General features: G+C 37.4%; 1 protein-coding gene across 2 annotated transcripts; it reads left to right on the top strand.

Moving 5' to 3' along the window:
• The first annotated feature begins 118 nt into the window (after positions 1–118).
• LOC120746486 (butyrophilin subfamily 3 member A2-like) lies at positions 119–9,645 on the top strand. Of its 2 annotated transcripts, none has more exons than XM_040051901.1 (6): positions 119–148; positions 5,140–5,230; positions 5,426–5,767; positions 6,111–6,389; positions 6,473–6,592; positions 7,785–9,645. In XM_040051901.1, the coding sequence occupies exons 1-6, from the start codon at positions 134–136 to the stop codon at positions 8,096–8,098; spliced, it is 1,161 nt and encodes a 386-aa protein (XP_039907835.1). In that variant the 5' UTR covers positions 119–133; the 3' UTR covers positions 8,099–9,645. The 2 variants fall into 2 exon arrangements, with proteins under 2 accessions (XP_039907835.1, XP_039907836.1); XM_040051902.1 differs by lacking the exon at positions 119–148 and adding an exon at positions 1,446–1,724.
• Positions 9,646–17,928: the final 8,283 nt, after the last annotated feature.

A 17,928-nucleotide genomic window follows, 5' to 3' on the forward strand; every position in this document is an offset into this window, starting at 1 on the left:
ATAGATATGGGCCAGGAGGGACCTTCTCTACCTCCTAGTGTGTTCATAAGGTTGTTCTCATCCATCCAGATGGAGGATCACTAACAGGAGCGTGGAAGACTCCAGAATCCACTCTGGCTGGAATCCGGTGGATATGCAGTGTGTACAGGTAAGACCATTTAAACGGACAGCATTTATAGAATGACTATTAAAAGTCAGCAAATGTCAGTAATGTTAATGTGGTTATGTTAGTAATACACCGAGTGCTAATATAACAGCTTTATGATGCATTTGTAGATATTATTACGTGTTTTACCGTCTTTATGGTGCTAGCTTAAAGTTACGGTGTAAACGTTAGCTTATATTGGAGTAAAGCTGTTACTGTTTAAACGATGTTAGGACAGAAATATTAGCTTCTGTCATGACTGATGAAGTTACTAGTTAATAAAGTTTCCAGTAAAGTGTTTAATCGCAGCCAGATCGCAGAATCGCAGAATCAGGATTGAGTCAGGCTGCATCAGCTGAATCTGTTATTTGTAAATATCAGTATGTTTTATTCAGGTGTGGAGAAAATACATAAGAGTGCAGTGAAGCGACATACCAGATTAATCCCTGGCCAAAGGTATCGTACTTAAATCAGACTACTGATCCAGCCACATCAGCCTGTTGTGAGGTCTGTTTAAAGTAGATTAAAAATGAACTGCAGGTTCCTGAGAGGTGGACTGTGAGCACAGAGACACATGTTCATACATACAGCTGCAGCATATGGAACGCCAGGACTGACATAATGAATTAATTAAATACACATACATAATTAAATTAATATTTTTGACATATTTAATTAATTATTGGAACATTTAATTAATTGTTGCCACATTTACATAATTAATTAATGTGTATTTAATTAATTAATTTTGGCACACTTGACTCCTTCAGGTCTCACCATGAAATGATTTTATCTGTCAACCTCACCGATCAAACTCAGGGGGCGGGGTTAACACTGATCGAGTCAAAACCATTGCTTTGGCCTGGTGGGGAATCGTTTTTAGAAGGCATTTCTGCACACAAACAACCGGCATGTGGAAACTAACTGAACTGTACTTTGAAAAACCCTGTTTGTGTGTCACCAAATATAGTTTTAATATTTTTTAGCCGAGAATGTAGTGGTTTAATCTTCAGATATCTGGTCGGTTTGTCAAGATAGAGCCTCTTTACAAAAGTGCGTCGATGATTTCGGAGATGTCTGCCCAGCTCAGTCTCACGGCAAAGCATGGGATAGACCCGCTCACAGACACAGACCTTCAAAGTAAAACAGGAAATTCACAAACACAAACTCAGGGAGACAAACAAAGCACCAGGGTAACGACACAGGAAATAAACCTAGAACTGGAAACCCTGACAATGAAACCTACATACTAATAAAGATAACCATGAAGAAATTAAACATCAGATCAGCTAATAATAATAAACATAATGCCAAACACAAAACGCTGGGTCAACGACCCAGCACCATGACAAAACCATTTTGAGCTCCGTAATGCCCAGTGTTTATCTGATAAACATAAAGGAATGTGCAGCAATGAACGTTAGAAACTGGTCCAACCGGTGTGTCTGTTTTGCAGTAACTGGTTGATACTTGTCTCAGTCTTTGTTTCCTGCTCGGCTCCAGTGACTCATTTCACTTTAACAGCGACACTTTGGATTAGTTTGGATCACTGTGTCTGAGTCTAGGGTCTTTATCTGTGGTAAGTCTTTATGTTTATTTGTTTGTTTGGTTTCTTTTTTGTTTGTTTTGTTTTTCTTTTGATTTTGAGTCAGAGAACAAGTAGGAATCTGGTCTGCCACAGATCTGGTTTGCCAGAGGTGGCAAACCAGACCTGGGCCACCAAAGGGCTGTCATTCTTTGTGCTATGTGGGCCATGTGTAAGCACATTGTGTGGGCCAGATCTGTGCCATATCAATTTTGCTATGTGGGAGACTGCTGCTGATTCGTGCAACATAAAAACAACAAATTAGTTGAAAAAGTTTTTATATGAAAATGTCTTCAGCTGCTTTTTAAAAGAATCAATGGAGTCTGTACAGCAGACATTGGGGGTGATTAGATTCTTGGACATGTCAAAGAACAGAAACAAAATTGATTTGATTGGATTATTATTTTTTTGTATAGTTTCTCTCAACACAAAAATGCCCCATTCATTTCATGTCAGCATTTTTTAAAGAAAAGTAGTGATATTTTACATTTTTACTGTTTTCCATTGTAGGCTAATGCATGAAATTCTTGCCTTTTTGACACTTATATTCTGGAGCCGTGTGATCACCAGGGCGTCCCAAGAGTGATTTATATGGATGTGTGTGTGAAACTATTTTTAGATCAACATCTGATTCATCAATGAGCACATTTATTATGCAAACTGCACCAACACGGAAAACTTCACCAACAAAAGATAAACACAACAGAACACATGAAATATGTATACATTTGAATATGACACATCCAGGCTTTGAATCTGTGATGTATGTCCGTGTTTGGGAGAAAGAGATAAATGGATCTCTTTGTGTGTGTGTGTGTGTGTGTGTGTGCGTGCGTGCGTGTGCGTGTGTGTTGTCCCGATTCTTTGTTGATGTGCTGAGAACAAACAACCAATACTCAGAACAGGTCCAGTTAACAACAATAATTTATTTTAGTACATATATGTGGGACATCCACACGACACCGCCCAAAGCGTGGTCCGGTGGATCCCAAAGAGGAAGCACTTTGATACACAGTTGTATACGTCAGGGTTCATGCCTCTTCATGTGTAAGCAGAGTATATTTATCATCCATCAGTTACAGTTAGAGACAGCTAGATATGATTCCTTTTTTGGTGATCTTCTACAATTACTTAAAAATCTATCTTAACTGCCTCTCTCCTTGCTGTTTCCTGTTCTTAATATGAGGCCTATAATAGTCTATGACACATCCTGAGTACATCCTGTTCTGCACAATTTTCAGTCTTGCTAAACAATCTAATGACCTATGACACAGTTTATAACTCAAAGGTGGCCTTTAATATATTGACCTGTTATTAAATGCATAAAACAAAATACACGGCAAATAAGCGCTAGAAAATATATTTTCCCAATAGTGTGTGTGTTGGTGGGGGTTGGGAGAATTGGGTGTGTATGAGAGAGCATGTATGTAAATCTGTAAATATGCACTGATCATTTAATGGGGTGAAAAAGATCATCTTAGCGGATATGTTTGATGTATGTTTGAAGAGGTGCTTAAGCCAAAACATGGCCTCTTATTCAAAAAGAAAAACTGATGTTAGTGTGTATATGTACCTGGCTTGTCCTCTGAATGAGGCAAATTCAAGCACATTAAAAGGTAACCAGACAGCACGTGTGGAAAGCGATATTCCAGTGTTTCTCTTTAAAAACCACACACCAATATTTAAAATGGCCAGTTATGCCGTGAGAGAGCTGAAGCTCTTTCACTCAGAAGAGAGAAACATTTTAAAGACCCAATGCAAATATACCATGTAACAATTTTTTACACCCTTATCATTTCATTTGATGAAATGGGTCATCCAATTACTGAAGTGCTGCTCTTAAATACACACACCAAGAAAACTGTATGCACTATACACAGTGAGTTATATTTGACACCTTTCACGGACATAATGTCCTTGTTCACAACTCCTAAACAAGGAATTCACAGCATGTAGGATGTTGAAGCACATTCATCATGTTAAAACACAGCTTTGACTTAAATGAACAAATGAATCAAATTGAAAGTTTAACGAAATTCCAACCCGTCCTCACTTTATGAAAAGAACTGACCTTTGATATCAGGAACTATAAAGTCAACACACGTTATTGTTTAACAGAGGGTTGGGTTGAGAGTGCACATAGTTTTATTACAACCTACTTTCTTTGAGCTATGGTGACTGTTTTGAGCAGTTCGACAGGTATGTAGACTTTTACCATAGAAAGCTAAGCTGTAATCTTTTCCTTCTGTATTTATTTAGATTACTTAGCCTCAGTTTTCTAGTAGGTGCTTATAATACATAAAATCACATTGATCCCATTAGCATTAGCAGTTAACAGAGGCACAAAAAGGGCTGTGAGTGTCAAGAAGTGAAAGTAACATAATTATTATTTCTGGATACTTGTACATTCATAAATATTTAAAATGTGTATTTTTAATTACATGCTGTTATTAGTTGCTACTTCGAGAGTTTACAATTTAAAATAAAATCTATATCTTCTGTCAGCATTTTATAGACAGTAAGTCTATTAATTGCAAACAGGACAAAAGAAACCATGACCTATGCACAGACACAGCTTTTTGGTTGAGGAGGACCTCATGAATATACTGAACTCAATGTTACTTGTGTCTCTTGTCTCTCTACTTTCATCGCTCTATTATTTTGATCTCTTTATAAGCAGTTACTGGTAAGAGTAGATGTTGAAATCAGACAATGAAAATGGGACAGAAAAAAATCACCAATGTTTTATCACTGTTTATCAATAAAAACTTACTTTTGTGCTAAATTTCACAGACTTAGATGTAGAACTTGTATTGTCATTGTATAGTTACTTGCACCATTAAATTATGTAACAAGACCACAATGTGTGAAAATAAAAGACAATATACAAAAGAAGAAGTAAGAAATATATAAACACTATGTACACTCAAATATAATAAATAATAAATAAATAAGGGTGGAAGGGCTATGAAAATTGCACATCTGCTAAAATATTGCACAAAGGAGAAAAAAAGGGAGACCTTTGATTTAGTAAAAAGTGCTTTTGTTATTTTGCTTGTAGTATAATGACTTCGTAAAGATGAGTAACTGGGCTGTGTCCAGATGACATGTTTGCTCTCATCAAGAGCTAAGAAGAAAAAGTCAACAATTCCCAGTTTGTCTTTCAATTGAATGTCCAGATTTCCTGCATTGTTCTTGATCTCTCTTGTTACTGTTACTCCTGGAAAGGAGCGCATTTCTAAATGATTAAAAATAAATTTTAACATAATTAAATACTTTTTTCAAATGTGATATTACCGTGACAGTCTAAAAGTCAGTCTTTGACTGTTTCATTTTTTTCTATCAGAGAATGGCTTAATATAAAAAGGTGTGTTGCTATGCCCCCCCCGTCCCCTTTTTTTTGTTGCAGACATCTAGAATGAGTCCTCTAAAGAATAAACATCTCTTGGTTTTGCATCATGTTGTTGTCGTCCTCCTTTTTCTAACACAAACTTGTGGTGGTAAGTTGCACACAAACAATTATAAAATCCACAATTTAAAGTGCTTACCTGTAGTCTTACACAGATGATGGAAACACACACTGTAACAGCACCAGTTTATTTTGATGTAGTTAAATAAATCAATTACATATCTTGCTCAGACTAATCTTCACAATTACAAAACTGCTGAACTGTATGTGTCCCTAAATTTGTTAGGTCAGCATCAGATGATTGGTCCAACTCAGCCAGTAGTGGCCATGATTGGTGATGACATCATTTTGCCATGCCACCTGGAACCTGCTGTGGATGCTGTTGACCTGACTGTGGATTGGTCCAGAACTGACCTCAAACCTAGATCTGTCTATGTGAGGCGAGAGGGTGTGGAGCTTCTGACTGAGCAGAATCCTTTGTACACAGGAAGAACATCACTCTCTGTCAACAAACTGCAGTGTGGAGACGTTTCATTGAAACTCTCCACAGTGCAACTCTCTGATGCAGGAACATACAAATGCCTTGTACCTAAATTTAATGCAGAAACTGTGGTGACGCTTGCTGTAGGTAAGTTTCATTTAATTTAGATTAATTTCTTCACTTTGCAATTTAGATTTGAAGGAAGACTTTAAGCAACATAGATATTGAGGGTCAAAGGGCACTCAGAATGACAAGAGGGATAAAGGAAAACTTGGGTCAGCTACAATAGAAAGTGGATCAGTGGACAGTTAGATTGAACAGTTGATGTCACATAGCATTGTGCCTCTCTATAAGCTTAAAAGGACAATTTGAGTTAAGGTCAATAAGAGAGAAATTTGGGCGAACTGTAACTATTTTAAGAATCTTTTTTTTAGATATATATTTTGGCAACTACATTTGAATATTTTGTCTTTCATTCTTTTCTTTGCAGGTTCAGTTTCCTCACCAGTCATAGAACTCACCAATGTCAAAAATGAAATGGTGTTAGAGTGTAAATCTAATGGCTGGTATCCAGAGCCTCAGATGTTGTGGGTGTACGGTGAGGGAAAACCCATTTCTGTGGAACCTACAAAGATTGTCAGAGGTTCTGATAGCCTCTATACTGTCAGCAGTAAAGTGACTGTGGAGAAAGGACAGAGCTACAGCTTCACCTGCAAAGTTCAACAGAAGAATATCAGTCAAATCAAAGAGACACACATCCATGTTTCTGGTAGAAATGCTTTTTTATCACTCACATTAATTTTCAGTTACAGAAAGTAGAATCTAGAACATTTTGTCTCCTTATATTCACAGGTGATCTCTTCATGGTCCAGTCTAATACTGCTGTTCACATTACCGTCAACTTGGCTGTCTGTTTAATAAGCGTCGGGACAGCAGTAATCCTAATATGGAAATGTGAACAAAAGAAAACCAGTAAGTTCAAACTTCATAGCACTTTTTACCCCAACCTCAAATTATCATCAGGCCTTTTTAATGTCTTGTTTTAGTGTAACTGCCTTTAAAATTAAGGGCTAAGAAGTACAAACGTGATTCAAATAAAAATGACACAAACACATAAACAGTTATGTTAAAGACGCTCGAGGGAAAACAGTGGATGGAAACTGCAGAAATTACAGCGATTTACTAGCAAAATTGGAGGCTCTCAGCAACTTTACTTTTATAAAGGAATATAACCCTGTGTCCTGTGTTGTAAAGAGATGTGTTAAGACATGCAGAGTTGGTCCCATCAGTGCAGACTGACTGAGATTGATTGCAATATCTTGACTTTCTGTCTGCATTTATAAACTAAGTGTCAATTATTGGCAAGTGGTTGCCCGTCTGTCGGAGAGTAACTAGACTTAGTTTAAGTCACGCTGTGATTATTTGTTGGCAGTTTGCATCCCATTAGCAACCTGTGCAATTGCCTTGTGATCAGAAGTGAAGTATAGAACACCCTCAACCTCTAGAAGACCAACTGGTTGCCACAACCACCTGCTGAATGTGTAGAAATTCCACACAAGGAAGTTGCCTTCCTATTGTTTTCCTCTAGTGTGACTGAGACATTTTGGGGGCAAAGGTAAAAATATTTGAGGAAATCACCCGACTGTAAAATTATAGTTATAGCAACAATATAAATGAAAACTTTTTGTGTTTTATCCTTGTTGTAGGAATTGCGGCCAAAATGTCATGTTCTCACTCGTTTACTCATATAAACAAAGCACTGAAAGAAAATTAAATGTAAAAATTAGATATGCATGTGTGTGATTTTGAATAAAATTGGCCAAACCTCTCTGATTCACACGTAGCAGTTTCAGTACATCTAATGTTATTTTAAATATCCTTCATTAGTGATTTCTGAACATCTATTTTCACTGAATTTTGAAATACATCTGAAAGTCAGTCCTTCTCAAAAGAAGACTTTTGTTCTAGACTCTACATTGTTGTAGGGTGGTAACCATAGTGTCAGTCTCTATAGTAATGCTTCAAATGTTTAATGTTTATTTCCATTTATATTTGATTACTGGTATAGTATATTAATACTGTCAACACATGTGAACACATAAAAATGACTAATATGTTGTCCCTATTTTCCAAATAATTTTTTCCTGCAATTTTATTCACACAGAAATCAGCAAACATGATGAGGATGAAAATGAACTACGTCAAACAGAGATGGAGGGAAAATTACAGAGAGAATGTGAGGAAAAGAAAAGACTTGAAGAGGAGTTGCAGAACAAGGAGGAAGACTTAAAACATGTCAGACAAACCATTGAAAAAGTGATGGAGCAGAAGACATTTCTGAAGAACCAGAGAGAAAAACTCCACAAACTACTGCAGGAGGACAAGGCAGGGATGAAAGAGGTCATGAAAAAAGAGACAGAAACCCCATTCCTTGACAAAGAGAAAAAAAAGAATAAGCTTGTAGATAAAAAAAACTGACCTGGAAAAGAGAACAGAAGTACATGAAGAACTGTTAAAGATGACAGAAGAGCTAATGGAGGAAACAGAGAACATTATAATCCAAATGACAGAAAGAAAAGGAAAGCTAGAAAAAGACAAGGAACAAATTATTAAACACTTGACAGAGAAACAAAAAAATTAATATATTTCTCTTAATATATTTCTTGCTAAAGTCACACGTACAAACTGTCGTGTTGTGTGTTCAGTTGTGAACCTAAAACCTAAAACCCGTTTTTTTGCTTTTCTTCCTCAGCAAAGGACAGAGCAACACGACAAATAAAACATGGATTTTGCTGTTTTTTTTTTTTTCTCTTGCTGTCATTTTGCAATGTGATGCCTAATGTTTCTTTATTCGTTTGCTTTAAATTTATACTATATATGTTTAAACAAGAAATGCAGTTTGACTGTATTTTATCATAGGAGATTTTGTTATGATAAAATGTATAAACATTTTTGTGATCCTTTAAATCTTTTGAAAGTAAGAATTACACTGTGAAAACAAGAAGAAAATATGCTCTCTGTATTGTCATGAGACCTGCGGTAGAAAAACTCCCCCCCTGGCCGCCTCCACATCACAGCTAAGAGATATTGAAGGTCTTAATAGTCAGACTTATGTGAGTAAAAGTGATCAAAGTTCTAAAACAGAGCTTTCATCTATTTCCTAATAATTAAACATGTTATTCTTAATCAAGATAAATAAAATACAAATGTAATCAATATATTAATCACAAACATAGTTTGAGTAATTGAAATAACTGTTTTAATGTCTGAGTTTTGTGGTGAAATGTGTGAGTGCTCATCAGCAGCTTCAAAGCTTTAAAAATTAATTTTAAAAAACAGTTAATTAGCAGAGTTTAAAACACAGAAAAAGTATTCCTCTGTATTTTGCTGTTCATGAGCAGCTTCAACCGTGGCAGTTTTGTGTTTCTAATAACAGGCTTCACCAAGAATCTGACCTTGGTGTGTGTGTGTGTGTGTGTGTGTGTGTGTGTGTGTGTGGTGCAGGATGGGGGTGAAAGTGACAGCCTGGGGCCAATTATATTAGAAAATGTCTGACTGCAAAATGTATGATTCAATAAAATAAGTTATTAAAATAAATAAAAAGTAAAAAAGGTTAATTAACAGATTTTAAAGAAAGTATCCCTCTGTATTTAAAATGAAGAGGGATTATGCTGCATCAAATGTTCATGTTAAAATGTCCCTCAAATTCTTCATGTTAAGAATAACAAAGAAAATGCAATGAGTTGATTTTAAAGGTTTAAAAAGTACAAACTTTGTGTTAAATCATGTAAGTCAGACAGACAGAGAGTGACAGATGTGTGGTGGACAGCGGATGATAAAATGTCAACAACTTGATTGGATGTCCAAAATGTGAATATGTGATGCCCAGTAGGAAAGGGGGGAGAAAGGGTGAACAGGTATAAAAATGGGGTGTAAAGGAGACTCTGGGTTCTTCCCTTTTGTCTTCTGTGAGATGAGCAGTTCAGAAAATTGGATCTAAGAGGTGAAAATTCTAGCAGGAACACTAAAAAGGGTAAAAGGTCCAAAGTGCGAATTGATTTTGGAATTTATATCTGCTAAAATATCTGCTCAGTTTTGCCTGTTAGTTAATTCGGAAGGATTTTGAGTTGCATCATACTTCCACTCAATGCCCAGCTGCTTTCCTGTTGGGTGATTATCATTAACTCAGAGCATGGGGATAAGTGCATCTTCAGATCTAGTTGCGCTCATCCTTTCTCCAACGTCTCTCCACCAAAGATAAGAACAAACTCAGCATTAGCTCAGAATATGTTTTTTAGATAAGTATAGTTTTAGCCCTGCGACAGACTGGCGACCTGTCCAGGGTGTACCCCGCCTCTCGCCCTATGACAGCTGGGATAGGCTCCAGCGCCCCCCGCGACCCTGAAAAGGATAAGTGGAAGCGAATGGATGGATGGATGGATAGTTTAAGTGTTTTGATTATTGTTATATTGTATACTGTCCATCAACAATATAACGGTGTTTACTTTTTGCTCAGATCTTTTTTTTTCTCCACACTTACCATGTCATTATTTATTTTACACTCATGCATACATTAAACTCTAATAATACAAGCACATCGTCCAGCTGATATACAGCATAATTAGGTCAGCAGTTTCTTCCTCCAACACTTCTAAATATGCTTGCAATGCTGGAATTACATTTGCTGAAATATCCTATATTTGCTATTATTTAAAATAATTTTATAAATTTTATGTTTGTGAGTGCATAAATACCTGAAGTATTATGGAGATGATTTGATGTGGTTATTCTGCAGAATTTAATTATTAGATTATTTTCAGTTTTGAAATCTAAAGCAAAAATAATATAATTGTCATAACTGCAGACAAAAAAAATGCTAGAACTGATTTATGGTGTAATATGTCCAGTGACTTTTTTTTTTACTGTATGTCTGAGAATTGCAATTAATTATAATAAAACAAAAACAAATGCAAGAATGATCGGCCCTAAGTATATATTTAGGGCTGGATCAGATTACCATGAACCTTATGTTACTTATGCCTAGGATGCTAGGGGCTTCCTATGACACACTGAGTGTCTCTTCTTCAATTATCTTTTTTCCAGTCACCATTAATTATTATTTGTTATCAATCTAATCTCTGGCTCACTTCCACAGCCTTTTGTCCTGTCTTTCTCCTTTCACCCCCAAACTTTTGAATTTATTACGTATCATTGATTCCCTATATTAGTATGGAAGTTATGTTACTATCATCTGGTTGTCTTAAGCCCCTAGGTTGTTCAGTTTTTAGTTCTCTGCTATCAGATCCCTTTTGTTATTCACCCCCTGAGATTTAGTCTCCCTTGTTGGTTCATGTAGTTACTTGTCAGGTTTCATGTCTGTCATTTGTTTTCTTGTTGTCAAGTTCATGTCATGTCTGTGTCTTATGGTTCCTGTTTTACTTTGAAGAGGTTTTGTTTTCTGTGTTCATTGTTTTAGTTTCACTTCCCCCTGTGGTGTCCTCACGCTAATTTGTATCAGCTGTGTCCCCATGTGTTTCCCGTTCCCTCATCGCCTCCATTGTATTTAGTCTGTGTGTCTCCATTCGTTCTTCGTCACATGGTCATAGTTAACGCATCATAATTCATAGTGATAATGGTCATCATAGTCTGGTCACAGTGTCATAGTTTATTCAAAGTTTTCTTTATTTAGTCTTAGTCTGCACAATCTAGTTGTTGCTCAAGTTTGTTTCTTGCCTTGATTTATGTTTCATGTGTATAAACACCAAATAAAGCTTTTTGTTCGAGTTAATTCCATCTTCTTGCCTGTGTCCGCACCTGGGTCCTCCACACACACTCTGGCAGACCGTGACACAAACAGTTGTAGCAGATGTAGCTTGGTTGATTTCACTTCTGACTGTTTGATAATTTCTGCAAGTGGTAACTGAACAGACACTCTGAAACTTCTTGCTATTTATTATGTATAGTAATAGCTGTTACATGGGCTCCTCTAAGATCAGGAAAAAAAATTACCTGAACTAATACCTGAAATTATGAAACCATAACCTTGTATCTTAGAGAAGATTAGAGAAATAAATAAGCAAAGCAAAGCAAAAGTTTCTTGTTAGATTTTTTTCTATTTGGTAAGATATGAAACCCCAGAAATGATTTTAATTTTCTGGTGAAGTGAGTTTGAGTCAGTTATTTGTAACTCATATATTTCCACAGTAAAGAAGTCAGAACTACCATGATTACCGTGAAAATAGTCCTTATGACAATGGCAAGAGTTCTGTGAGTAGGTTTGAGCAGTTCGAGCAGTTTTGTGAAGGGCTGCAAGAAAACAAAACATGTATAATTCATTATTATAGTTTGTTATTTTTTTCTTTTTCTTTTAATATTTAATGTTTGAGAAGTACATTTTTCAGTTTTACTGCCTTATAATTTTTCTGTGACTTTTAAGGTTATTTTTTAATTGAGCCTAATAGTAAAAAAACTTCGTCTCACCTCGGACTGCCAGCCAGCTCTCTGGAGATTCTCCAAACTCTGAGATATTGCACTTATAAAGCCCTTCATCAGACTCAGAATCTGTGCTGATGGTCATCTTGCCTGTGGAGCTGCTGTTGATGTGTCGGTCATCTTTGAAGAAATCAGCTATGTGGGCAGAAGGGGCCATGGTATTTCTACAGATAAAAGTCACGACTTCTCCCTCCTTCACAGGAACAGCAGGACTTTCCAGGATCACAGCTCCAGCTTAAACATAAGCACTACTGAGAGTCAGCTGTTATGACAAAATGTTGTCAATTTGTTTAATGTGTTCATCATTAAAGTGAATGTCTTATCAGTTAATCACAAGACAGCAACTCAGTGTATAAAGGCACTGGATAGTGGCCAAGTTTACCTGAAGCTCAAACTGAGCATCAGAATAGGGAAAAAAAAAGTGATTTAAGTGAGCTTGACTATGCTTTGGGTCATAACCAACACAACCATCTTTGGGGTCTACAGAGACTGATCCAAAAAAGACTTGTTGATGCCAGAGGTCAGACGAGAAAGGCCAGACTCATTCAAGTGGTTAGGGAAACAAAAGTAACACAAATAATTACTTGTTTCAATTAAGCTATAGAAAAGACCATCTCTGAATACACACTGAACCTTGAAGCAGATGCGCTACAGAAAGAGAAGCCTCTCCGTGGGTGACTCCTATCAGCTAAGACGAGGAAAAGTGAGGCCACAATTTACAATTTGATATCTAGATAGAGGGATCCATCCTGCCTTGTATCAGCAGTTTTGCATGCTGCTTGCAGTATAATAGTGTGTGGAATAATTTCTTGGCACACCTTTTGTATTGGTGATGACTATCCCTTTATTTGTATGATGAATCCATCTAACAGGACAACACACCATGTAACAAAGCATTTTAGACTGGTTTTGTTACGAAAAATTCAGCAGAGCACCTTTGGGATGTTGCAGAATGGAAATTTCACATTCACATCAAACAAATCCACTTTAACTTACAATAAGAAACGCCTTGGGACAATTGTAGTTGTGACTTGGTGTTATAAATAACATTGAATTGAACTGAATTGACTATGGACCAAAATCTCTGAGGAATATTTCCAGCACCTTGTTGAAATCTATCCCATTAGGAATTAAGGCAGCTCTGAAAGGTAGCAAAGTATACCTGTCCAGATAGGGCACCTTATTTCTCCCGCTTGTTTTAGTTTTACTATAATTTCTCTATGCTTTAATTTACCTTTACATTTCAGATTAGATTTATTGCAGCTAATTAACAAAAATATATTTTTTTACATAAATGCATATTACCAGCGACTATGACGTTGACAGTGTTGCTCCTCTCGTTTCAATTCTCACACCAGTATTCCCCACTTTCTGTGAGATAAACAGGTTTGATGGCGCAGACAGACGTAGTTGTTGTCACCCAGTTACTGACACATGCACTGACTTCTCCCTTTCGTCTCCTCTTTACAGTCCATCCAGTTTCAGGAGTAAAACCCTCACAGTTAATTGAGAGGGAGCTATATTCAAAGAGCTGAAGTCCAGTGGGAACAATCTGAGCAAAAGCTGTATTGGAAATGTAAAAATAACAATGATAATAAAATAAAAAGAAATGAGTTTGACAATATAGTAGAGCTGGGCGATAGAACAATAAAGATATGTATCGCGATATAACTTTTACTCGATAGAGAAATTAAACTATCGCGATAGACCTCGCCGCTCTTGTCCTCTTAAAAAAAAAAAAAAAAAAAAAAGGTCAGCCAATCCAAATTAAGTAGCGCAGAGCCGAACCAATCACAGCCGCAGCGTCACGTCGCGTGACTTGTTACGTACAGCACAAGTGCCAAGCCGCACGTGTGTTTGTTTGGGAAGCAGCCAGCGGGTAATGGAGCCAGCGCGTAATGGAGGAAATGAGTGTGCCGACTAGAAAAATCAACCGAGCGTGACCGAAGAGAAAACAGATGATGGTTCCAATGCCGGAGAGATTGTCGAACGGAAGAGCCATAGAAGTTCCGTAGTGTGAAGGTATTTCGGCTATTTCAAGTCTGACAAAAAACAGAGTAGCGTGCACTGTAAATTGTGCCGAAAGCAAGTCTGAAATACAATAAACTGGTGCATGCGTCACACTGTGCGCCACGTTATTGTTTCGGTGAAATGAATTTCTACAATACTGTTACTGTTAATTCTACTCTCTGCAGTGTTTAAATGCTTACATATACACACAGTTACTGTCCCTCCACACATACGACTCGGTTCTGCTTCTATGCCCCAGCTTTGTTTACTTTTTCCCACCGAGGCTTCTAGACTTCTGATTGGCCAACATTTCTGCACGGTTAGGAATCTAGCGCCACCTGCTGCTTTGGCATGTTCATAGCAGCGTTTTCCTTCATTTCTGCCTTTATGTGTGGACGGGATTATTTTTTAAAACGAAAACGGAAAATCTCCGTTTTCAAAAATACCCGTGTACGTGTGGACGTAGCCTCAGTCTCTGACTGGAAGCGCTAATTCGTCATTCGGCTTTTGTCAGACTAAAATAACTGTTAAAACTGTTTGAAAAGCTAAGCTATACAACAAGGAGAGATTGAGAATTTCCTTTTAGTTCTCAGTTTATTTGATATTGACAAAAGTTAGTCAGTTTTCTCTGTTCTTCTGTAAAACAAACTAAGATTTATTTTTAGAATTAATATTTTGTTTCTAAGTGGAATTGACAATTTAGTAGTCTGTTTTGTTTGTTCTGTTTTGAAACTTAAACGCTTTAGCGGCTGCCTTTTGTGTAGTTTGCAATATTTGCCTTTATTTATCTGAAAAAGTCTTATGTTCCTTAAGTACATCTACCCTGTTGAACTTATTATGGGAAATAAATATTTAAATAAAAATATTGATTATTATTATATGCTGATTATTTCACATTTTACTTGTGAGCAACGGCACATTTAAATCTTACAAATATAGTTATTTGGCTTATATCGTGATAGATATCGTTATCGCCTGAAATGAAAAAAACATATCGTGATATGAAAAAATCTCATATCGCCCAGCTCTACAATATAGTGATATTTTGAAATCAACAACACATATGTAGACAACTGACCCTAAAAACTTGTTTACCACTGAATAATAATATTTAATGACTTTCTTTTTTCTTTATGCCTTTATGTCTCTGTTTAGTTCTTTTGTTTTTGTTGTTTTTTTAAGTTGATGATAACGTACATCTGTCCTGTGTGTAGTTATAGTCAATTTGTAAAACCAGCAACGCCAAAAAAGCTGTCACTGTAGAGATGAAGAAAACACAAAAGTGTCTTAGACTTTTTATTCTAAGCATCATGATTGTAAATAACCCCATCAAACAACATATTATTATCAAAACAGGAATCCTGCCTCCCTATAAGTAATTCAAACTGTAAATTGTTTAATATTTTACGGATAAATTGCTACATTTTACAAGAAGACAAAAGTACTCACACAGTTTCTAGCAAAGAGCTGTGAGCTCCATGGTTTATTGCTACTGCTGTATTAAAATTAGACTGAAATATAACTGAAAAAATGTAGGTTAGACCCGCCTCCTACTGTGTGACTGATGGATACCACTAATGCAAAAATAAACTTCGGCTCAGGCTGTGTCATAAAGGGACCCTGTTTTATTATCTTCGCCTAAAACTTTGTTATTTGGGTCAGAGATTTTGAGCCTTATTTCAGTCGATAAAGGGCAGATAAGTATGATATTCCAACAACTTTGTTTTTAAAAAAGTATGATAGACTAACTAGTGCTTTGTTAGGTATGAGCTTTTAAAAACTGGCTGCTGGCATAATGGAAAGTAGGACTATTACTATATTATTAGGCCTGTTAGTCTTAGTATTTTTGAAGCTAGACCTCTAGTGGTCTCATAACATGTAAGCTGGTGGCACCTTTACATGATGCAATTCCAAACAAATCTGACTAAGCTATGTAACATGTAGTTAATTTTAGAATATTGTATTATAATTACGCCTTGATCTTTTATTTAACCAACACTTTTTTATATACTTTTGTAAATGTTGTGTTACTGTAACAATTAGGAGGTAAAGAGTATTCTTATGTTTAAGTGGAAATCCTCAGTCGAGTCCACTATTAAATAAAGCAACTGTATACTAAAACCTGCGACAACGTATGATGTCAACACAGTCTATTGGGAAGACAAATGTAAAAACAGATTCATTTTGAGCAAGAGAGAGACACTTATAACATGCAGCCAAAATTGATAGCCCCTGTCACGGTTTGGCATGGCAAACCGTGGGGGGTGTGGGGAAGGAGCACCCAGGCGCGGTGCTCTATGTACAAGCAGTGCGTTTATTTACAGTGATGGAACAAAATAACAAATAAATTTCCCTGACTCCTGTGTCGTGTCTCTCCGTGACCAGTCCGTGTCTCAGCACTCCTCGTGCTGGCTGCTGTCTGGCGCTCCACACTTCTCCTGGGGACACAATAGACGCAGCCGTCAGGACACATATAACCGCGGGCGGACACGCGGGCAGCCGGCCGACTGGCCGGCCGGCCACACACAGACACAGACACAGACACACAGCAGACACCTCAACAGGATGACTAACATGGAGTCTCACGGAATGATCCCGCGTCGGTGGGAGCTCCAAGACTCTCTTAAGTAGCTCCCCCGACGATGCCTGATCAGCAGCAGGTGCGTGGCTTCGGGTGTGGCCAGTCCCCAGCAGGGCCACACCCACCAGGCCTGAAGGCGCCCGCAGAAATACACACACACACACACACACACACACGCAAACAGGGAGAAGGACAACAACACCAAATATACAGGGAGTGCAGAATTATTAGGCAAGTTGTATTTTTGAGGAATAATTTTATTATTGAACAACAACCATGTTCTCAATGAACCCAAAAAACTCATTAATATCAAAGCTGAATGTTTTTGGAAGTAGTTTTTAGTTTGTTTTTAGTTTTAGCTATTTTAGGGGGATATCTGTGTGCAGGTGACTATTACTGTGCATAATTATTAGGCAACTTAACAAAAAACAAATATATACCCATTTCAATTATTTATTTTTACCAGTGAAACCAATATAACATCTCCACATTCACAAATATAGATTTCTGACATTCAAAAACAAAACAAAAACAAATCAGCGACCAATATAGCCACCTTTCTTTACAAGGACACTCAAAAGCCTGCCATCCATGGATTCTGTCAGTGTTTTGATCTGTTCACCATCAACATTGCGTGCAGCAGCAACCACAGCCTCCCAGACACTGTTCAGAGAGGTGTACTGTTTTCCCTCCTTGTAAATCTCACATTTGATGATGGACCACAGGTTCTCAATGGGGTTTAGATCAGGTGAACAAGGTGGCCATGTCATTAGTTTTTCTTCTTTTATACCCTTTCTTGCCAGCCACGCTGTGGAGTACTTGGACGCGTGTGATGGAGCATTGTCCTGCATGAAAATCATGTTTTTCTTGAAGGATGCAGACTTCTTCCTGTACCACTGCTTGGAGAAGGTGTCTTCCAGAAACTGGCAGTAGGACTGGGAGTTGAGCTTGACTCCATCCTCAACCTGAAAAGGCCCCACAAGCTCATCTTTGATGATACCAGCCCAAACCAGTACTCCACCTCCACCTTGCTGGCGTCTGAGTCGGACTGGAGCTCTCTGCCCTTTACCAATCCAGCCACGGGCCCATCCATCTGGCCCATCAAGACTCACTCTCATTTCATCAGTCCATAAAACCTTAGAAAAATCAGTCTTGAGATATTTCTTGGCCCAGTCTTGACGTTTCAGCTTGTGTGTCTTGTTCAGTGGTGGTCGTCTTTCAGCCT

This window comes from Simochromis diagramma, unplaced genomic scaffold (genome assembly GCF_900408965.1).
Source record: "Simochromis diagramma unplaced genomic scaffold, fSimDia1.1 OVJJ01000672.1, whole genome shotgun sequence".
Lineage (NCBI taxonomy): Eukaryota > Metazoa > Chordata > Actinopteri > Cichliformes > Cichlidae > Simochromis > Simochromis diagramma.

Excerpts from the sequence above, each read along its gene's own strand:
- LOC120746486 (XM_040051901.1), top strand. Across the intron at positions 5,231-5,425 it reads TCTAACACAAACTTGTGGTG|GTCAGCATCAGATGATTGGT; the intron begins GTAAGTTGCACA and ends TAAATTTGTTAG. Across the intron at positions 5,768-6,110 it reads TGTGGTGACGCTTGCTGTAG|GTTCAGTTTCCTCACCAGTC; the intron begins GTAAGTTTCATT and ends TTTTCTTTGCAG.